This window comes from Sceloporus occidentalis, unplaced genomic scaffold, assembly GCF_023333645.1.
Source record: "Sceloporus occidentalis isolate IW3139 unplaced genomic scaffold, rSceOcc1.0.p SCAF_74, whole genome shotgun sequence".
NCBI classification, from domain to species: Eukaryota; Metazoa; Chordata; class Lepidosauria; order Squamata; family Phrynosomatidae; genus Sceloporus; species Sceloporus occidentalis.
Window position 1 is genome coordinate 1,552,743 of NW_028317054.1, and position 23,955 is coordinate 1,576,697.

Here is a 23,955-nt window from a genome sequence, read left to right on the forward strand (position 1 = left end):
GGGGATGGGGGTCCTTCGTTCTGACGGCACATTGTCATGGCTCCGCTAGCGTTTTGTTTTGGGGGTTTTTTTTTTTTTTTTGTTTTTTTTTTTTGTTTTTTGTTTTTTTTTGTTTTTTTTTACTTTTATTATGCGCCGTTCTGTTGTTTTTATGTACCATATCGTATTGTGCTCTGGCCCCCTTCCCTCGCTTGTAGACCGGTGGTCCTTGTCCTCCTATTCCTTGCCGTTGATACGGGTGGCACGCCTCAGATCCCTGGCCTCGGGAGTCCGAGGGGGGTAGTGGTTTAAGTCTCTGCCCCATCGCCCACCACTTCCTCCCCCCCCCCTTTTTTTTTTTTTTTTTTTTTTTTTTATATTTATTAATTTTTTATTTATTTATTTTTTTTTTATTTTCATTTGTGATTTATTTTGTTTTTTGTCGTGTGTCCCTTCATGGGGGTACTTGTATAGGTGGCCCTTTCTATTGTCCAAAGGAGTCCCTGCCCGCACCCATGCGGTTCATATGGGCCGGGTGGCGCCACCAGACTCTTCCATGTTGGATGTTTTACTGGTTACCCTCTTGTTCCCCCCCTCGGAGCCGACCTACTTCCCTCCCTTTGGGAGTTGGAGTATTGGTTTACGACCTACTGTTAGGTCTTTGGGCTCACTATTTGATGCCTCGGCATCCGGAGTCCTGGGTTGCTTTCCACGGGCATTCCTTGGGCTCTTACTGTTCTTGTTTGATTTTTTATGGTTTAGTTTGTTTTTTTCTTTTGGCTTTTCGCCGCCAGGTAGTCTTACATTGCATTATGTCTCTTTTAATGTCTAGTTCCGATGTCTATCCCTGATTGCATTAAAATCACCTCTCTTAATGTGAGGGGTCTTAATAAGCCGCAGCAAAGGTCCAAATTATTACACACACTACACTCCTTTCGCTCTCATATCGCATTCCTTCAAGAGACCCATTTTATAGCTTCTAGAGAATTTAAACTTACAGATCGGCGTTTTGCTCAGGTTTTCTTCTCTAGTTCGCCCGATTCTAAAACTAAGGGAGTGGCCATTGTTATTCACAAACTTCTCTCCTTCCAGCTTCTGGATGTGTGGAGGGATTCGGAGGGTAGGGCCCTTTTTGTAAAAGGTTTTATTGGTAATCAGAAGGTCACGTTAGCCAACATATATTCGCCGAATCGCAACCAACCAGCCTTCCTGTGTGGCATCTTAGCGAGATTTGGTGATTTTCAGGAGGGCCTGTCCCTGTTTGGGGGAGATTTTAATATGATTCTAGACCCCCTCCAGGACTCCTCTGCCCGTGTTTCTCACATCCCTTTTCGACATATCAAGAAGGTTAAACGCGCTCTCCACTTAAATCAGTTGGTAGATGTTTGGAGGTCCCAACATCCCTCTGATAGGGATTACACCTTTTTTTCGCCTCCCCACAACAGGTATACACGCATTGATATGTTGTTTCTCTCGCACCACCACCTTTTGCACCTTCGCTCGTCTTGCATTGACGTTAGCTCCTTTAGCGACCATGCGCCGATTCATGTCACGATCTCGCTGTCTCGGTCGCGCCTTAAACCCTGGACCTGGAGACTGAATGAAAATCTCTTGGATAATCCCACTCACTTATCGGATCTCTCCGATCATCTCACACACTATTTTGCCGATAATGTTACGGATGACATTCCCTTTCCTACCATATGGGAGGCCCATAAGGCCGTTATGAGGGGTCACCTCATTCAGTTGGGGGCCACCCTTAAGAAGCTTCGGCGGGCTGAGGTTTTGTCGCTTACTACGCAGATTTACAGATTGGAGCAGGCCCATAAGGCCTCCCTGTCCTCTGTCCTTCTTCCCCAACTCCATACTCTTCGTTCTCAATTGGCCTCCCTCCTGGATGACAGAACTAAACGCTCCTTCCTGCTGACTAGGAAGCATTTTTACGAGTTGGGTGATAAGCCTGGGAAGCTGCTGGCTCGGGCTCTTCGAGCGCAGTCTTCTGCTTCCTATATTCCCAGGATTAGGAATGGTGGGGGCGACCTCTGCTTTGAGTCTTCCGAGATTGCTCACTGTTTTCATGAGTTTTATGCGGCTCTTTATAATTTACCCCACGCTGCTCCCTCCGATTCGCATTCTCGCCCTTCTATTCAGGATTACCTGGCCAAACATTTTCCCCAACGACTGGAGGACTCCGTCATTGAGTCCCTGAATGCTCCGATTTCTAGTGACGAGATCGGCCTTGCTCTGAAGTCCTCTTCGAAGGGCAAGAGTCCGGGCCCAGATGGCCTTACCACTGGTTATTATAGTCGTTTTTTTCCAGTGCTGGGCCCTCACATGACCAAATTCTTCAATTGCTTGGCGGAGGGTCAGTTGCTTGATCCTCAGTCGAATCTGGCTCACATAGTGGTTATCCCCAAGCCTGGGAGGGACGCGGATCATTGCTCCAATTATCGCCCCATATCCCTGATCAACACAGACCTTAAACTTTTGGCCAAAGTGATGGCGCTACGTTTGGGCCCATATATTCCTGCCCTGGTCCATAGGGACCAGGTTGGGTTCGTCCTGGGGAGGGAGGCCAGGGATAACACTATTAAGGTGCTTAATTTGATTGCGCACGCTACACATCACTCCACCCCGTTGGTCCTGTTGTCCCTGGACGCCGAGAAGGCGTTTGACAGGGTGGCCTGGCCCTTCCTGTTCCAGACGTTGTCCTCAATCGGGCTTCGGGGTCAATTCTTCAATCTAGTTGGCGCCCTGTATTCCAACCCCTCGGCTCAGGTCAAAGTGAATGGTATTCTGTCTTCCCGTTTCCGCATCCATAATGGTACCCGTCAGGGCTGCCCCCTCTCCCCGTTGCTTTTCGTCCTGGCAATGGAGCCCTTGGCTTCTGCACTTCGGGGTAACGCTAACATTTCCGGCCTCCGCATCGCTGATCATACGCATAAGCTTGCCATTTATGCCGATGACATGCTCTGCCTGGTTACGCAGCCCTCCACTTCCCTCCCGCATATCATTGAGGAGCTCCAGGTCTTCACGGGCCTCTCTAACTATGTTATTAATTTGCAAAAATCGGAGCTTTTAGGAATTAATTTGTCCCAGTCCCTTCGGGATTCCCTGGCCAGATCCTTCCCCTTTCGCTGGCAACATGAGGCCATAAAGTATTTGGGTCTCTGGATACCGGCTGATCTCTCTCAGCTTAAATCCTTAAATTTTGACCCCCTTCTTTCCTCTGTGCAAGGCGACCTTCGCAGGTGGGCTGTCCCTCATATCTCCTGGTTCGGCCGTATAGGGGTGATTAAAATGAATATCCTTCCCAGGTTCTTATACCTCTTGCAGTGTTTGCCCATTTTTCTTCCCAAAGCGTACTTCAAGGCCTGCCACAGGGTGTTCCGTAAATTCATTTGGGGGGACCGTTCTCCTCGCCTTTCCTTTCTACATATGGTCCGGCCTAAGCTCCGGGGAGGTTTGGGGGTCCCTAATGTGGAATGGTACTGGTTGGCGTCTCACCTTCGTCGTGTCGTGGAGTGGTCCTTGGAGGCTCCGAAGTTGTGGATACCTCTGGAGAACTCGTTTTTGGCCCATCACATTTCGGCGGTTCCATGGTTGCCAGACCGTTTCCGTCGCTTACTGGTGCACTCACATCCCACGGTTTTGGCCACGTTGCGAGTCATGGGTCGTCTCTCACGCCGTCGCCTCCTCAGGTCTGTCCCATGTCCCCTCTTCCCTCTCACGCATAACCCAACTCTCCCTCCCGATCTCAGTGGCAGTCTGGCTGGTTCTTTCCCTCGACTAGCGACGGACCGTGTTAGATTTTACCATTTCCTTCAGGGCGCTGAGTTTAAACCTCTTTCAGCTTTGGTAGGCCTGGCTCCCCCCCCCTTTCGGTCCGCGTTTTTGTATCACCGTTTGAAACATTTTCTTACCTCTCTTCTCCCTAATCCCTTGCTCACCAGGGATCTCTCTGACTTTGAGCGGCTCTGCGTTCTCCCCAAAGAGCAACCGCACTTGCTCTCATACCTGTATGCTTTGGTTGTGGACGCGCATTGTACTTCGAAACCGTTCTACCTTAGTCTCTGGGAGAGGGACCTCTCCGTCCAGTTTGCTGACGATGATTGGGACAAAATTTTAATGCTTACCCATAAGGGCGTCCTCTCCTCTAAAGTTCAGGAGACCGCCTTCAAACTATTGTCTCGCTGGTATAAGGTGCCCCTGGAACTTCACCATTACTTACCTCAGGTTTCTCCATTGTGTTGGAGGTGTGCGGAGGCGGAGGGCTCCTTTCTTCACCTGTGGTGGGAGTGTAAGGATATTCGCCCGTTCTGGGAGACAGTAGTCAGGGTGATCACTGAGGTGTCCGACCCGGATTTTGTTGCGTCCCCTCAGTCCTTGTTACTCCTCCATACTCAGGTTTCCTTCGGGTCTTTCAAACGGTCTCTCACTATTCACCTGATTCAAGCGGCGAAATCTGTCATTCCTAGGTTTTGGAAGAGGCCGGGTCCCCCCCCTATCGCCGCTTGGATTTCTAGGGTCAATTTCGTGTGTCAGATGGAGGACCTTGTGGCGACTTCTCGGGGGAGGGGGTATAAGAACGGCCTTAAATGGTTCCCATGGTCATCCTATATGTCCTCATCGCGTGGGATGGCCATTGGTTGTGCACAGCCTCCATGACCTCGCTGGTCTCGCCCTCCCTGGGGTCCTCCGTGAATCCCCGGGTTTCGCTTTCGATAGGGTTTGAGGTTGCTCCTATTTCTCTTTCCCCCCCCCCTTTTTTTTTTTTGTTCTTTTTTTTCTTTCTTTTTCCGTGCTCGTTCTGGCTGCGCAATATGACAATAGACATTTTTCTGCGGATCTTTTTGTGCGGTGAGACCCTGGTTTCGTTTGTTTCTTGTTTGACGTTCGACGCTCCAGACAATGTAACGTCTTTATTGGGGCTATGTATTTTTCTTCTGTTATTCTCCTGTGCCTTTTGAGCAACTACTGATGTGTGCGTGACTCTGGATTGTAGTAAACTACTGATCCTTTCAGGTCTATACGTGTGTAACTTATATCTTGCATTATGTATCCGTGGATCATCCATTCTGACTTATATTACGTGCTTCTTGTGTGACTCTGCACATTGTACCATGCGTTTGTAACGCCTTTGTGTTTACTGCTGTGCATGTTTTTTAATAAACGGAGAATTGACAAAAAAAAAAAAGAGAATTGTTGTCAGTAATTTCAGAAAACAACATTTCTCTACCAATATACCACCGGTCACTGTCTGTCTACTATAAATGGCAATGATGTTTGCCAAAGGGTTTGTAACGCTTTGAAAAAGAGCCTGCGCACATAAATGTAGTCTATACCCATGGCCAACAGTGCCCCTAGATCTCACTTGCTTACCTCTTATGAAGAAGGACTCATTAGTTGTACTCATAGTGTCTAACAGTGTCTGTCCGTTCAGCTGCACACATTGACAGTGCCAAATGGGATAAAGTGTTTTGACCAGAACTGTCTGTACAACGTGCGAGTGTGGTAATTACCAATTAGCAGACATGATTTCACAAGAATAATTTATCCGTCGGCGACAAAGCTGCCAGTCTGCCCTTTTGCAAGTGACTTTTGTAAAGTTGCCATCACTTTATAAGTGTTCTAGTGTAGAATGATTTTATTTTTGCATGTTGTTTTTGTTTATTATTTCATTATTGCTTTTATTCCTAATGGATAAAGATGTTTTAATTAATTTACAGGGGTGTATTTGCTTTTAATAAATTAATAAGATAATGGTGTCTCCTCAAGCAGGATTCTAGAGCCAGTCACTGACTCAGACAGTCAGCGTACAAGACTCAGTCCCTAAAAATAGATTTAAAGGTCCACCTTTTTGCATGCAACAAAAATAAAATCAGCTGTCACCATTAACTCATGTGAGAGAGGGAAGAGTATATTCAGAGTGGAGCTGGTCTCCACAAACTTACTATAATAACGGGGACTGGGAAAAATTAAAAATAAAATAGAAACGGCCTACGGTGGTGAAGAAATTCATTATATTCTTTTTAATTCTTATTTGTATCTAACGAGTTACAACAAACCTAGAGATAAGGTAAGGCCATTTTAATTGTTTTATGCTAAAGCTTTTAGACAATAACTGTGTTGTAATGTATTTTGTATTCAGTTGATTCTGTGACTCTTGGGGCATTTTGTGATTTAATAATTTAGGGCATTAATATAGAAAATCCAATACTTTTTTAAATAAAATATCACATTTTGCTGATAACACGTTTTTATTTGTCTGCAGAGAAGTTCTCAAAAAGTTCTCTTTCCCCTTTTTTGCCTCCTCTTCTCTCTCTCTCTCTCTCTCTTTCTCTCTCTTATACATCCCCTTTGTACTATTTTATCTTTACATTTCTGATTCTGAAAGTTGGCTTGCAACCAGCTACAACTATTAAAATTCAGTATTTTAAATCACCATTTCAGATACAAATTGGAAACATAAAATACTAGTACAGCAAAAAATGCAAAAAAATGGGTAGAATGGACACAAAAAATAACCAAGTGTTTATGAGTCAGGTATATGGTTTCAGTGTTCAGTTCAGATTTAGTAAGTCTCTAACTTTCTCCGAAGATGACACGTTCAATGCTGACACGTTACATTTTTGAAAAGTAATTTTTTCGAACACTAATAAACAGAACTTAAGTTATTTGAGGTTACATAAAATTGTTGCCAGCAATAGCATTACGCATGTACATAGATTACTGTCAAGAGGAAAAGAAAAATAAGCTTCCAACATGCTTAGAGCTCTGGTTATTGCATGCTGGTTAAGGTAAGATTGCATTTTTCAATGATTTATGCTTTATACCTGGATATTTTAAGAAGTAATGAAACCAAACAGGATAAACTTGGTTTTTAAATCACCCAAAGTTAAGATTCAATGATATGCGCTGTGTTTAATACTAAAATATGTTCTGCCTGTCTGAGTAGAGCTGGAAAGTTGTAGGCATAGGAAAAGATTGAATACCCATTATCACAGCAGCGAGTGTCACATCATTAGGTAAATTTATTTTTGGTTTCTTTTGCAATTGTTTTACATTCAGATAGCTAGAGTGACACAGGACTTGCCTGTGTTGAGCAATCAGGAATAAAAAGTTCAATTTCAAGGTACATTATTACATATAAAGGTAGCGGTCTTCCACAACGGTCTTTTTGAGAAACAGACAGAGTGTCGCTTAGATACATTCGCTGTGCAGATTTTTAGCTTGTTTTTTTGTTCGCCTATTAAATGAATCACTTCATATAGTTTTACCGTGAGAGGCCAAAGCCAAAAAAAATATGTATTTTGGAAAATGAAACATTCAAAAGAAGTGAGTGTTTGGTTTTTTTGGCGTAATATAATATTTAACCCTCAGTGTCATGGAGGTTTGCAGGGTTAAAGCTGCAATGCATGAGTGGAAAAGGACTTGGGCAAATAGAACCGCTTTCTAGTGCAACGCACGCTTTTACTCACAGAGTGGCTATGCTCCTAATGGAGCTATATCACAAAAAATGTGTAATTCCCCTTTAACCATAGCTATCTTTAATTATAATTTTCTCTATGATGACTGTTCTATGAATAGTTTTCTGAGCTTATCTTTGCAAGACTTGTACTGCTCCACTTAATAGATCTCTACATAACACAGTGTACTGTACTTACCGTACAAGAACAAAGTTGAATGACATATTCACTAACTAAATGGTGTTGCTAAAGACTTTGTAATGGGCAGACTAAATGGGGTAGAAAGTCTTCTGCCATCACCTACTATGTCTCTATCTACCAAGCTAAGACTACAGTTAAGAAGTGTCCTAAGGCTGGGGCTTATTACATCTACTAGGTCTTAGAAACTTCATTCTTTGACTATGGTGAACCAGGTGGTGGCTTGATATAAGCCACGTCAAAGTCAGACCAGCCAAAGGACTCAGCTCTGTTCTTTGAGACATTTGCTAAGTCTGTGGTGTTTGAGTTTGAGTTGGCTTGGCTCTGGTTTGCGCTTCTCCAATCTTGTTGGGCTAATGCTGCATCATCCAGTTATAATGAAGATATTCACATAAAATCACAACAGGCTTTGGCAATACCCTGGGGGAGGTTTCTTGTGAATCGCTTGTTTGATTTCTCCACTACTTGGATAAGGCTGGCATTGGTGGTTACTGTTTTAAGATGACTGTTCTGTGTTTCTTGCCGGTGGTCTTGGGTGTATATTACCTGGATACAGTATACAGCATATATACATATACGTACATATACACACACATATATACATTTACACAATGGCAGACTTTACACAGTGCCGGCGCTCTGTACCTGACATCTCACTGTCTTCTGACCATAGCACTGGGATATGACAACATATCCGAGGGTCAGTGGAATGAGCGGCTGCACATTGGAGACAGGCCTAGGACAGTACCCAACATAAATACACTACTATCCTGGGACAGGCCTAGGACAGTACCCAACATCAATACACTACTATCCTGGGGCAGGCCTGGAACAGTGCCCAACATAAACTCACTACAGCATGCTCCTCTGCTCACACTTTCCAGAGGCACTAACTCCACTCACTCACACTCAATCAAGCCAACAGACACTAAGCAACATTTAAGCCAATTATAATGTTTAATTGATTTATATAGTGTCATCACATTCTGCAGTACTGTACAATGGGAATCCCTCACACAATTAATGTGTTAAAACAAAGTATAAAAATGTAATGTTTTGAAATATGATATGTGGTATTAATCATAGTGGATCCAGTATTTGTGGTATGCGCAAAAACGTATTATTTGCAAATCGCTCCCACTATACCTACTAGCAATTATCTTTGATGTATCTCTTCTTCTCTATGCGTTAACTCAGTTAAGAAAGGTCTAGAAGTTGCACAATAGTTTGGAGTGTTCCATTAATCTTATTGGTTGAAGTCTAGTTTGGTTGTTGAAATACAGCATGCTGAACTGTGATGGACTAAACATGTATGTGCATTCATACAGTTAGCAATCATTTCTTGTTATATGTGCCTCAAGACTTCAGTTGCCTCCTTGTGACTGTGATTTTTACCTATCATCTTCATTTTCTACAAAATTCTATGCTGGACTTCACAGTAACATGAATTAATCGTTCATCCCTACATGAACTCTAACATTTTCACACAACGACAATGATACATTGAGCACAAGATTGCACAGGGACAGCTGCATCAATTTCCTGTATTAAAAGATCAACATTTAATATACTTGAAGTGTATGTAATTTGCAATTACTTTTATAGTCACATGGACATGGATGGGTAGGTCATATAGATCGATAGATAGATGGATAGATGGATAGAGTCACGAACCGGGTACACAGGTAGAGAAGGAGCCCAGGTGCAGGGGATACTACAGATGAGCGGAAAGAAACGAACCACAGACTGATGATACTGAGAATACTTGTATTTTAAAGGATGGTACAACATATGAACAAGGAAAGTCTCTTGGCTGGAAGCCCTCGGGATGGGGCACACACACGGCAGGAAGCCCTCGGGATGGGGCACACACGGCAGGAAGGCCTCGGGATGGGGCACACACACGGCAGGAAGCCCTCGGGATGGGGCACACACACGGCAAGAAGCCCTCGGGATGGGGCACACGCTCGGCTAGAAGCCCTCGGGATGGGGCACACACTCGGCTAGAAGCCCTCGGGATGGGTCACACTCGGCTAGAAGCCCTCGGGATGGGGCACACTCGGCTAGAAGCCCTCGGGATGGGGCACACTCGGCTAGAAGCCCTCTGGAAGGGGCACACTCGGCTAGAAGCCCACTTGCAGGGCACACGGCAGGAAGCCCACTTGCAGGGCAAGTGTTTGAGCTCTTTGTCTCAAAGTGGTAGATTTAGAGGACTTTTTTGTTTTTTGGTTTTCTTACATGATATTTATTTAGAATACTCAAAAAGTACATTGAAATACACGCTACATGTAATGAAAGAAATTTCTAGACCACAGTTGTATCATATAGACAACGTGTCTGTAGTCTTGGTTCAGGTATTTCTGGAAATGAAAGGAGACCATAAACTGGTTGCAGGAATTTGGTGTGAAATCACTGGCTGATTTCAGCGCTGCTGACTGTCAAAGGTCATGTTACGTGTGTGCTATTCCTAGTTTAGCTACATGTGAAACACAATCTGCTGAAAGTCTTCCTGAAGCCATTCTTTGTATCTGAATAGGAATGCATGTTTTGCTGCATATCCATTACATATTTTTTGTCTATTTATTCCATGAACATTTGGCCTGTTAACCAATGAGCACCATTCTTTTATTAACTTTAATGTGCTCATATTCATAGTAGGCTTGTGTAACTGGTGGCATTAGTGTTGTTCTAGAATCTGACTCTTGGCATTTTAGAATCATAAGACTGTAGGACTAAGTGACTCCAACAAAGCCATCTATATAGTTGTATACATTTAGAGTTGTTTATTTAGTGTTATTCTATATATATTATAATGTATCTTCTACAGGAACTTCAATTATAAGAGCTGTAGGTTGTATCAGCTGGAGTACCACACATAACAATATCAGCTGAATGATAAAACACATACAACCAAGAAAATGTTGTTTAAGCTTAAGGTGTTTCTTTATTTGTAAGTATATTGGATTATTATGGCTTAAGTATTATTCGCTCTCAAGTTGAAGGCACCAAACCTTGAAGGTGATCTGCCCGTGTAATGGATTGCAAGCCTTTGAGACTATTTGAAACAGAAATGTACAATATGCCTGAAGAAGAGTCCAAGATAGTCTTGAAAGCTTGCAATTCATTACAGTTAGCCAATCAAGTTATATCCTTTCCTTAATTTGCTTTTCTCTCTTTCCACCATAACATTCTATATAAATAAACTTATGTAATGGTATTTACAAATTAAAACAAAGACATGTATTAGAATTCTACGTAGTACAAACTCCCATGGGAGCTTCCATCTTAATGTCCTGTTTGTAGGAAGTTCCTGATTGTTGTGTATTGGCTCACTCAGCCTTTGTAAGGGTGAAGAAGGAGAAAGTTAATTATTCTTCCTAATTATGTTAGATTCTGCCACAGATCAGGCCTGCCCTGGCATAAACTTTTAAAATAAATATCTAAAACAATTACTAAATACATTTATTAAAAGCTGTGACAGTAAAACCCCACTATGATATGGCATTAAAAGCATACAATCTTCATATAAAGATTGGATTGAGCTTGTAATGAACTCTGTGCTAGAATTCTGTGACATTTCATTTGAAGATAATTTTAGGTCCTAAACAGGTGTAATACATTTAAGATGACACATAAACTGCAATGTCTCTATAAAGTACCTCTTTGACTCCGGTTCTTACGTTGAGTGCCAAAGCCAATTTTCAGGATCCTCTCATATGGGTTTAGGTAGATTAATCATCACAGGGATATCTGCCAGGATGACTCACTCACTTGGAAGGAGAAGTGCATGTTTTGGTATTATTATAGTGTCACTTCTCTCTATATTATAGAATTCATCAAAACAGTAGCATCTCCTACTTGCCTATGGGCCATTGGGCCCATTTAGCTGCACCAATGACTTCAAGGGCTCCAATTGTAGACTAAGCAATCACAAGAGCAAGACTATGTAGGAATTGCTTAATATTTAGTTCATTTTCATACTTTTCGTTAAAAGCTTTGATTCACTTACTTATAATTACTATATTGTAATAACATAGGCTGTATACAAGCAATCTTTATTATGGGGCTGTGCTGGTTTCATTTCATTGAGTGTGATTAATTTCTAAGGCTACACAAATATATGCCATCTGAGGCAATTATAATTCTTATATTAGTATCGTAAGAGTCTTCACTGAATGTTGAACAGCTTTTAGATAAATTAATCTAGAGATGTCCGATTTGACTCATTTAGAAACTTAGAGAATACAAGTTGATTAAAAAAATACTAATAATGTTACTGGCTATTTGTTTAAATATAAAGTACTGATTCTTCATGATATGGATTCAGAAAAATAAAAATAATTAGTAGTATTTACTTTAAACTGATTACAAAAGGTCATGTGCAGTCTAGAAATATTGACAGCATTTATTTAGTTAGTTATTTATTTTATTATAAGGCAATAAACCAGGTTTGAATATCAAAAAGTAAAAGCTTTTGTATTTTGTAGTATGAAATGTTGTTAACCCTATAACCTCCTTGGCCACATAGCACTAAGTACCAAGTTTTCAATACAAAATATTAATATTGAGGTATTTAGTAATGATGGCTATCTTGACTCTTAAACAGTTTTATATTCAACTGATAATATCCTAAAAGACAAAACTTCTCTTAAAGAGTCAAGGTGGCCATCAGTAAAAAAAAACATTTTTGGTTTCTGTCAACTACATACAATGTTGAGGATTAGGTGGAATCTAACTCAATTATAGAGTTCTCTTCTTGATGTTCTAGAAACGTCTCATGTTGTCAGGGTCATGGGTGACAGGTCAAGTTTGAGTTCCCTTGCAGGGGCAGAATCGAGCTTTGAACTTGGCTGGAGGCGGATGGGTGTTGTGTGTCAGGTTGCAGACCACTGTCATTTTCTCTTTGGCGCTATCTGTAGACACAACAGGGAGTCTAAGAACAAGCTCACAGCAACAGGGTCTGTAGAGCAGGCAGGTAGGGCAGAACACAACAAGGTCTGTAGAATAAGCAGATGGAAACAGGGTATGTAGAACGAGCAGACAGCAACGGGGTATGCAAAACAACAGTCTGTAGAACAAGCAGACTGTGGAACAATAGCACAGTAATGAGAGTAAACTGAAAGGGGTAACAAAATCCAAGCCAAGAGTCCAGATGATGGGAATAAGTCACTGTACAAAGGACAAACCAGATTCAAAGTCCATGCCAGGGGTTGAAATCCAGATAATAAGCCACAGTAATGAAATACATGGGATACAAACAGGGAAAGGAACACAATGATCAAGCAAGAAAGCTTGGAGCATGCCCGGGTATTTTTAGGCCCTTGATTGCAGATACAAACAGGTAAGGCAGAAACAGGCAGACATATTATGTCAATGGGGAGGCTGATAGTGGTCTTGTTACCTAAAAGTTATTACTCTGGCTGCCAACCAAACAAAGATGCATCTGATTCTTGGTATCTTAGAATCATAAGATCATGGCATCTTAGACTATAAGACTAAGTGACTACTTTTGTAGCATCTTTTATAACGATTCTAGAGTTGTCTTATCAAACACCGGTATGTCCGCCAGCAACCTACACATCAAAATAGGAATATGCTCAACTAACGATATCCAGTTATAAACTGATTTTTTTAATCTCCTATAACCCTCTTTACAATTAAATGTCTTGTAAAGCTTTATGTGCCATCTTATTGTCATCTTGATTGTAGTTAAACATAACAAATATTTTTTCCCATGATAATACCCAAGCAATTAATCTTTCAATTTCAAATTCTTTCACACCGCTGTCTCTTCATATTTCATTTAAGATAAGCTGTTTGTCAAAATAATTCATTGTGCTTTATCTTGGGAGCCTTGTATAATATTTAGAACTCCAGTATTCTTGTATTGTGTCTCCATGTTTCTTATAGAACCTGTTTGTAGGAAATATACATCGTGATTTACTAGCCACATGACATTAAAAAAGAAATCAAGTAAATATACAGTATGTTGTCTTCTAGATTTATATTCTACACATGTTTTCCAGTGATGTAATGTTTTTAAAATAAACCCGTGCAGACAGTGTCTGTGAGGTTTCTAAAATGGGTGGTTAACCGTTTCATACGGTAATATCATATACCGGCAGTGCGATTTAATTAGGCACTGAAAAAAAGGAAGGATTGAAAGCATTAAAGGCAAAAGACAAATGTGTTCGTCATATATACCTTATTATTTCTGTATATACTGTGGAATAATACAAAGGAATAATTGCAATAACATAAAAATCCAAAAGCAGAATTTTGAAGGATCTCTAATCTCAAGAAACACACAAAACTGTGGGTGGGGGGGAAGCCCCATCGGGTCTGACAATCTACAAGAAGCCTTCTGATTAATCATTGAAACTTTCAGTAACTAATTAATTACAGACAGGCAAAATGCATGAGTGCATACATTCATTAATATCGTTGATATTGTGCATAGAAAAAATAATCTGCTATTAATCTGTGATATTGTACATAAATTATCCCAAAAAATACCATTCCATGACAATTAGTCTACAAATGTGGGCAAAGTGCTCAAAGTTATTACCTCGGTCTCCAGTATTTTGTGTTACCAAATAAAATAAATAATTGCCTTTGAAAATACATATTTTTGATTGGACAGTCTGAAGGAAAGGTATTTTAGAAGTCACTTTCAGAAATGAAGTGCCCAAGGTGAAGAAGGATAACAAATAAGATATTTAGCATTTTCATTTCTCCAATTGTTGTATGATATTGTAATGAACTCATTAATTGAGAAATTCATTAATCTAACCAAATTCATGTGTTACATTTTATGCTTGAAATGTATTTTTAAACAGAAAAAAAAACACTGGTCTAAATCATTGACAATCCTTGGTGCCTGGAAAATCCATATAAGAATGGTAATTACATTTTCTTCACCTTAACTGTAATTGGATAATGCTATTTACACACAATAATTAACATATACTATGCCTTTAGACAAGGGTCAATCACTCAACCAGTCTGTGCTCCCAATGAAAGCACCATCACATTTTTAAATTAAATTCAGCTTCTGTTGTGGAAGCCCAAGTTAGTTTTCGTATTTGCCATCGAAACTTCCATAAAACAAGTGAGTAATCTGCTGCCGTTCCCAACGTTCCAACAAATGGAAAGAGGGGACTTAAAAAGTTAAATTGACATGTGACACTATATCCAGTGCTTCATTTAGGTTCAGGCTACCTAAATGCACATGTCTGTCTCACTACCGAGCCCATATGTCTAAAGTGGGTGTTTGTTACACATATCGTCTTCAGATAATGGTTGCATTAAAACATTAGCAACAACAGGGATGCATGATAAGGAAATTGACCACGCTGATTCAACACTATATCAGCTCCAGCCAGAACTTATATATAACTTATATGAGCTAAATGAAAGCACTTATACAAGTTCGGTATGTAATGGGGCTCTCTGTATGCACTCCATCGCTTTAGGGTAAGCTGTTAAACCAGCAATTTTCGAGTGAAAGATGGCCGGCTATTAACAGAGTCAGTGAGTTGAAATGTTTGACTCACCTGCAAACTAAGGATTACTTAGTAAATCATTTCCTTTTCCTAGTACCCGAAGGGGCAATCTCTGGCCTGTGAACAAGCACAGTCACTTGGCCAAAGAGATAAATCCTCACAAATGTCAATTCCATAAGAACGATTGCAGCCGGAACAAAAGCGTGATTCCAATAAATAACTAAAATAGGTAAATGTGCTGAACAACCTCAAACCAATCATAATTTCTAAAAACATTCCTTTCATTGGTTGTGTTGTATAGATACCTATCCCAATATAAAAAATGCATGTCACGGTGGGAATTGTCAGTCATGCTAGAGGGGCTTAATGCCAAGTTCTAATCAATGAGCACTCGTTATAACGGGACTGGACCCTGTAGAGCTCATCGTTGATGGCCCCACAGGCTTATATCACTCAATTTTGAAAAGAGTGTTTGGGGTGCATTTGTTTGTTAGTGTCATCTTTGAGGTATAATAAATATGAAAAAAACTCATCTGTCTTAGAATTTTTTTAAATTCTCGCTGTACCCTACCCATATGGGGCAATCGCTGTTCCCTTCCCCTCCTTTATAGAATAAAGTAAAGCTGAGAAGATGCTAGAGGCTGGGTATATATGACATGGTAATGACTTTGAGGTTGGCCGATGACTTTGCATGAGTTATCTCCATTGTTCAGGACAATATGTCACAACGTGACACATTCTGTTTTATATACAGGGTAGAATGTGACGGATAGGAGGAAGTAGAGAAATAAAAAAAAAAAGAATATGCTTTTTTCTCCAATTTTAATGAAGGGCATTTACACTGGTATTTAAATAAACAGCGATAGGGCTAACATTTTAAAATATTCTATATATAGCAACTAAATGGTTTTCAACATGGTTAGAATAACAGTAATATGATCCTTGTGATCCTCTTATGCTTTAACATGAGGATTTATGCAGGACTAAGTGATATGTATTAATTAATTGGTGTTGGGATGTACAGTAGTTCTGCAGAAGCTGAAACCATAATCACTTCTTAATGGGACATTTATACTGATTACTTTTTGTAGGTGGTGGCATATTTGTAGGGATAATAGAATTAATAATGGAAGGATGTTTGTCGCTTAGCAGACATGCACTCGGTGCCTAGTCGCGCTTTTTGGGGTAAATTATACATAATTAATCACCCTTAACCCTCTTCAGTTCTTTTCACTTCTCCTCCTTCCTCCTTTTAATTCTACTATAGCATATTAGCTTCTACTACAGAGGAGGGCATATAATAAGGCAAATCAGCAACAAATGAATGCCCCCGAAGGGGTGACAGTCAGGAAAGGTAGAAGACAACTTTAGTATGTGGATAATTGAAGGGTCAGAATATTATTTAACCCTTTTAAGGGCGGAAACAGTTCTATAATATGATGCACTGACCGATAACACATTGACAGAGAAAGCATACATGATCTATAAGTGCACCTGCATTCTTATATATGTAACACCATTAAAATGCTTGAGTATGATGCTTTAAAATACCACAAGGAATACGACACAAATAAAATGTACACATTTCGGAAAGTAACACGTTCAAGTAATGCTAGACCTTCTAGGCTTGTGGCCAGAAGATATATGCTACAGTTGTCCAAGCACCAAAACATGCTTTGTAGTTTATCATAGGAGTTAAATATACTAAGTCACGTCATACATTAGACTCCTTTATCATCTGTGATAAAAAAACAAAAAACTGTTGTAACATGAAGTATAGTTTAAATGAATTACTTTATATTCCAGCTTTGTTACTTTATCTTTCTACGCCGGCATTGTAAAGGGTATCACTTTCGACCAAAGACTCCATCTTCTCATGGAACCAATGATGCTATATCCATTTTCTTTACATTTACAAGTATATATTAGCTATAGGGTGTTGCCTTAAAAGTGGTTATGGTATAAAGTCTGAAAATTGCTCCTGTCTGGCCAAACACAGACTCCAATGTATTTTACCAGATACACAACAAGGCATGCATTCCTTACAGGAGTTGGAAATAAAGACTTTAGCTTACTAAAAAAACTAAATTTTACTGTAATGTCATAGTTTGGTTTTTTAAAACCATTTGTTGTATATACATTTTTTCATAGAGGATGGCATAAGTAACTCCTGCTGTTTATTTTTCTTGAAAACAGCAGATGGATCTAATTAATGTTTTTTTCACATCTATGTCTCAAGCTTTTCTTTTTTCATCCAGTATTCTAAATCAAAATGATATTAACATAATTTGGAATGCTTGTCATTCAATTTTAATGGCTATAGCGACAGATTGGATAATCCCTCAAATGTAGTTAAGACAGCTTCTTACATTTATATACAACATATGACCAAAAGTATGTGGAAGGCTTGTCTGCGGGAGTTTGTACCCAGTTGTGAGGTCAGAAGCTGATAATGGACAAGAAGACCTCGCTCTTAATCGGCCTTCCAATTCATCCAAAATATGGGTTTATGGTCAGGGGTGTGTGCAGGGCTCAAGTTCCTTCACATAAAACTCATCAAACCATGTCTTTATGGACCTTGCTTTCTGCACAGGGGTACAGTCAGGCTGGGACAAGACAGGGCCTTCCACAAACTGGTCCCCAGTAGGCAATGCATTCCTGTCTCCCTGGGCCAGTCCAAGATTGTTCATAAAGGGCCAGTACATTCTGTACCAGGCCAGTCCAAGTCGGACCACATTTTTGTGAACAGTTTTAAAAGTGAGATGAAGAGAAAGAAATCTGTGGGTGAGAGAACAGGGTGAATGAGTGAGCAAGTGAGTGAGAGGATAAGATAGGGAGTATGTATCTATTTGTGTGTCTATGTATGTTAGAGTAAGAGTATATGCATGAGTGTTTGTATATGATCATAAATGTGTATGTGCAAGTGTAAGTGTGTATGTGCGTGTATAAAAGTGTGCGTAAAAATGTGTGCCAGTGCATATGTAAGTTAATGGGGGGGCGGGGGTACAAAATCCTGAAAAACAGCTCCAGACCATTATCCCTTCTCTGCCAAACTTTACAGTAGGCATTATGTATTCTAGTATGTAGTGTTCTACATACCCAGATTCTTCCTTCAGACTTCCAATGAGTGAAGCATGCTCCACAGAACATGTTTCTGTTGCTCCGGAGGCCAGTGGCAATGTGTTTTACACGATATACGCTTCAGCACTCTCCAGCCCTTCTCTGTGGGTGTGAGTGGTTTACAGCTTTGTGGCTGTTGTTACGCCTATACACTTCTATTTCAGAATAATAGCACTTACCGTGGACTGGGGCAGATCTAGCAGGGAAGACATTTCACATACTCAATGTGACAAATCTGATTCTGATCCACCAATGAGTTGTAAGGAGGTTGTAATCTATTATGCAGATGTTTACCCGAGGACCCATTAGACACCAATAGAAAAAAAGAAAACAACCTTCCTAATTATGTGCCTTATTTAATCACCTCCCCATTATTGGCCAACAGACCATGTAAATGGTAAAAGTGGTGGCGGACTATAGCCTCCAGCTTATATCTGTGGAAAATGCTCTGGGTTTTCATCCCCTTGTGCCAGACACATCGACATAAGCGATTCATCTAGCGGAATCACACCATATGCCAACATACCTAACAGCTTTATCTTAATTTCTGTTTTTAACAGCTTCAACGCCTCGGTGATAAGTCTCATCTTACTGTAAACAAAGTGCATGACCAGAGGCTCGAAATATATCACACTTCATGTGCCTGGTCTGGCAACCTGAGCTCAGACTCAATTTTAGCAACTTATTTTAACGTACTCTGTCGCTATGACTTTACTTGTAAAAATTCCTCTATCCATATTGTTATTTACAGATATAATATAACAGAAATGTAGGTTACATTATTATTTACCTTCCGCTCGCATCTGCTACTTAGTTGTTGCTGTATTTTGATTTTGACATTTCTGCTCTTTAGGATTCACGGCAAATTACAAAGTTTTGTGAAAAACTCTCCCTGACCTTGTTATGATGAAAATGGAAGTTTTTTTTATAAAAGTGCAATTGGTTTCAGAGAACTCAGTTTCTCTAGAACTTTGGGTAGTTTTCCAAACCCCTTGGAAGTTAAAGGCACCCCTAAGCAAAACCCTAAGGTGAACCAGAACAAATCTCATTAAATCAACTGCGCCTTTGAATATTTAAATGTTTGCTGAAAGCAAGCCTTTTAAAAAATAAAATAAATACAATTTAAAATAAAAAAACAATTAAGATTTTTAAAAAAGGTTAAAAAAAATGAATCTGTGGCTGATGGCTGTTGGTTGCAACGAGTTTATATACCCCCATACAGCACTGGCCCCTAGTGGCTAGAGGATGCATTGCAAAATAGTAATGGAATGAATAATTTCTTTTTTGCTATTTATTTTGCTTTCCTTTAATTTTAAAAGTAATGTATTTGTTATTTATGGGGAGAGTCTCACATTTCACATACAAAATAGTTGTATCTTGCATGTACAAATCTTTGAGGTGCTTGTTATTATTATTTATTTTTTTATATAGCGCCTTCAAATTCTATAGCGCTGTACAATGGGTGGACAGGACACAACAAATAGTATGTAACATAAAAATTTGACTTACAGAGACAACAGGTGTGGAGGGCCCTGCTCAAAGGAGCTTACAATCTAGAGGTTGTATTTTTAAGTCGAGTGTTACTGTATCTGTGAGCGAGTTAGCAAGAACGAATATGTGAGACTGCTGCTGGTGCAAACTCACATTTTATTCTAACTTGCATGTAACACAGACCTCCCCGTGCAGGTTCCTATCTCTCTTTAGATTGCAAGGTTCCATGCATTTTGCCTAAAATTAGTCACTATAATTCATTGCTAACACATCTGTTGACATTAAATTAATAGAGAAAAATAATAGCAAAATAATTATATAACCTAGACCCATAAGGCATCAAGCCGTTGTGCGCTCCCACAATCCTCAGCCAAAAAGCTAACCAAATTTTACAGGTGAAGTCTACATTAGGAAGGGTGACATACACCTATCAGGCATAACATTATGACCACCTGTCTAATATTGTGAAGGCCCCCCTCTTGCCCCTCTCAGTGGTTATAATGCTATGGCTGATCGGTGTAGGTGCCTGTGATGGGAATTATACTCTACATTAGCTGTAGAGTCAGAGGTTGGATCCGGCACCCGCAACAAGCTGGTCATTTTGATACATTTGTACTGACTGTTCTACAGTAATAAATCTGATCTTTGGCAGGTATTCTTCAATACACTGGGAAAACTGCAGCTTCTTCATCCTTTCTGTTTCACCAAACACTCTATTCTCTCTTTATACGCTCCCATGAGCAGGGACATTGCTGCCATTTGTTTCAGTTTATACTTTGATGTCATTTTGTTTGAAATTATTGGTCTCCATTTCTCCAGTTCTTTTAAGAGGAAATGCAAGAAAAAAAGTATTTCTATTTTGCTTATTTATTTCGTTTTTACTCGTGTGGGAAGCTGTATAAAGTAACACACATCCGCATATGCATGCTCCGACATGCCGACACATAATTACTAGCCTAGTCGTACATTGATTTTGTTCAACAACTACGATAAATAAATACACAATTGGTAGCATCATGTTAGATATAACGTAAGGGCATTTTACTTTACTGAGAGAGTGGTAGATAAATAGAACAACCTCCCAGCAGACGTTGTCAAGGCTAATACAGGGAATGGAAAAGAGTTTTTTTAAATACCTTAAACACCAATATCAAATATATAATAATTGTTCAAGTTCAGTGTTTACATTTGAACTTGTTTTCTACGTCAAGTTGGCCATTATGAGCAAGTCTACATAGTTAAAATTTAAAACCAAGATGACTTAATTGTAGAATGGAGTACAGCATGTAGGAAGCTTACTGGGGTATGAGACAATAAGGGACTGTGGTTCGAACTCATTCGTATTTATTTTCATCTTGGGCTTATTTTTTCCGCTCTCGGTTATTAAACCCAATGTCTTGAGTGACCAGGGAAATCAAATCTTGTTTCACAAATGAATAATTAAACTCAGGCAATGCTAAATATACAGCCAATGTTAAGTTATAGTTCTTTAAATTATTTCAAAAGATCAGTTTTATTCTCTTAAATGCTCTTTTTTTAAAGTTAAATTTGATAAAATATTATTCCCTTGCTCATAGTTAGATAGCACCACATCATTTTAATGCTAGGCCATCTAATCGTGTGAAGCTAGCAATATACTTTATATTAATGGTATCTGCACCGTGAAAATGCATTAAACTTGTAAGATGAACTAATTTTCTGTCTTATGTTGTTTTGATCGTCTCTAGGATTTGATAAACCTAAACAAGGGCCATCAGACGAAGATACCACCTGGAGTGGTATTATCCCCTTAGATTTCCAAGAATCTTTATCTTTGAAGGAAAGAATGGCATTGTACCAAGCTGCGGTTTCCAACAAAAGTCATAGCTCCGTCACAAATGTAAGTTGCTATATGTGGATATTCTTGTGAAATAGCAACTTCTTTATTCCGATCATTTAGCGGCCTTCATTCCGACTGAGTTCATTGCAAAGAATTCACGATGTTCTCATGTCTAGCCAGCTGAGCTGTTGTAGGAGCTATTGATAGGTAGACAAACAGATAAACACCGAAAGTAATTAGAGGGATGGATTTCTTTCAAGTGCCAAACATCATTTAGACACAAACAAATGTGAACTTGCAGTAAGCCCACTGATCGTAGCCCTTCCTGGATAAAGTAGCAAGAAACCTAGAGAGTCACCCAGAGGGCAAGAGAAAAGAATGAGAAGGACAAAGAAAAAAAATCACAAAAAGAGAGAGGGTGATACAAGGACAAAGAAAAGCAAACCATGTGACATACATAAAGCCTTTTATAGCATAAAGCACTTAAAAGCACTTAAACCAGTTTACAGCAAGTGCATTTGGATTATGCGGTCAATGGTAGTTATACTGTGATACTGTGATCAAAAAGTATATTTAGCAGAATTTATTGATTTGCAACACCATAACCAGGTTTATATTCACCTTACAAATACAGATATTTTTTAAAGTGCTCCATTACTTACAAAAGAAATTGGTGATTTTGAATGGAATAATGGAAAGTCTATTTGTTCTAACCTCTATAACATCTATAAGTTTACAACTGGTGTCAGAATATATTGATCAGACAAGGAATCTAATGCAAAAATGAATGTATCAATAACCATCTGGCCAGGATTGGCCATCTGGCACACCGGGCAAATGCCAGCTGGGCTGCTGGCCAACAACCTGCCCCAATCTGATGCTGGAAATGCCTGGCCACACATTACGTGACGGAAAAAAACATAGCATATGGCTGTACAGGCGCAGCCACATATCCATCCACACTTATGTCATCAGGTAGCTACTGCCCTTACAGTACCAGGGCCACCTCATCATAGTCAGTCCAGCTCTGATAACCACCAATTCAATCATTTTAGTTCTAGTAACTGGAATTTACCTAATTATTTATGACAATTTTCAAACTCAAATTGGGGAGCACTATAATCTGTATAGGGAGTCCCTTTGCCTACTTATAAGCACCAGAAGCCTGGATGGAATTATTTAAATATATGGTGTAACATGAAAGGCAAATACTGACAGTAAATCGTGATGAAAAGTCTTCAAATGATCTACAGATTATGTGCAGGTTGTCTAGCAATAGCACATGGTCTTTGTGATTCCAAATGATAGAGGAATTTTCAGAGCGAATCAAATTTGAAGCACGATATAAAACATATCAAACTGATGCAACACATTTTTTTATCTACAAATAAAGTGGTTGTTCGATGAAAAACCTATTAGAGATAAGCTCTATCTCAGTTTTTGCAACGGGAGCCCAGCATCATTTTTTTAAAATTGCATTTTAATTCTCTGGCTGTGTGGTTTTATTTTCTTAAAGCACAGACTAAATCCATTAGGGGCAGCCTAATCAGCGCTGAAAACGGTTTACTAGCAATGACTCATTCCGTTAAACCAATTATGATTAGTGCAACAAGCTGGATGCGGTGCTAGTGGCTGCTTCATGCACCGGAGATTGAAAATGAAGGAAGGTAAAATATTTCATTTTCTTTCTCTCATAAGCAGGTAAAAATCTAAAGAACATAATTTTTTTACAACGAAAGGTACAAACTTATTGGAATCTGGTATTTAAGTATTTTATAGCATTTTATATACAGTTACACCATTCTATCCAGTTTCACCTGGAGCATCTTGGTGAAGTGCCGGGCTCAGGACCCCCATGCCTCTCCCACTAGCCACTCCGATGTCCAACCGATTACTACCACCCATTGCTCCACCCATGCCACACCCATCACCCTGCCTTGAGATCCTCCCATAAGCACGCATTATGAGAACAGGGTTAATGACGCCAGGGTGCACTATTTCTTCAGAGTTCCTTGTAACTGTATTTGTATGTTTTGTATGACACAGTGGTGTTAACCCCTTCAATCCCCTATAGACGTACCGGGACGTCCAAAAAACACCCACAAAGAAACCCCTATGGACGTCCCGGTACGTCCAGCCCTTCGTGCAGCGTCAGGGACACATCCCTGCCGCTGCACGGGAGACCAGGCTGTCGTTTGACAGCCTGGACTCCCCCCTGGCAGCAGAAGCCGGCATCGCCGGCTTTCTGCTGCCCGATCTCCGGTAACAGCTTCCGGCATGAAAGCCGGTAAGCTGTTACGGTTGAAAGTGCCCGATCGCGCGAAACGCCTGCGGGGATATCCTGCCCTCCGATGAGGCACAGAGACGCTGCGAT

The 23,955-nt window shown here is 40.1% G+C and overlaps 1 protein-coding gene across 1 annotated transcript in view; it reads left to right on the forward strand.

The window, feature by feature from the left end:
• Window positions 1–1,704: 1,704 nt before the first annotated feature.
• Window positions 1,705–23,955, forward strand: part of LOC149285923 (xin actin-binding repeat-containing protein 2-like) — a 45,593-nt gene continuing 23,342 nt past the window's right edge. Inside the window, exons 1-5 of the mRNA XM_089494651.1 lie at window positions 1,705–3,680; window positions 12,566–12,621; window positions 14,942–15,081; window positions 16,958–17,069; window positions 21,490–21,641. Coding sequence (XP_089350777.1) covers window positions 1,705–3,680; window positions 12,566–12,621; window positions 14,942–15,081; window positions 16,958–17,069; window positions 21,490–21,641 — 2,436 coding nt within the window. The remainder of the gene's footprint in view (window positions 3,681–12,565; window positions 12,622–14,941; window positions 15,082–16,957; window positions 17,070–21,489; window positions 21,642–23,955) is intronic.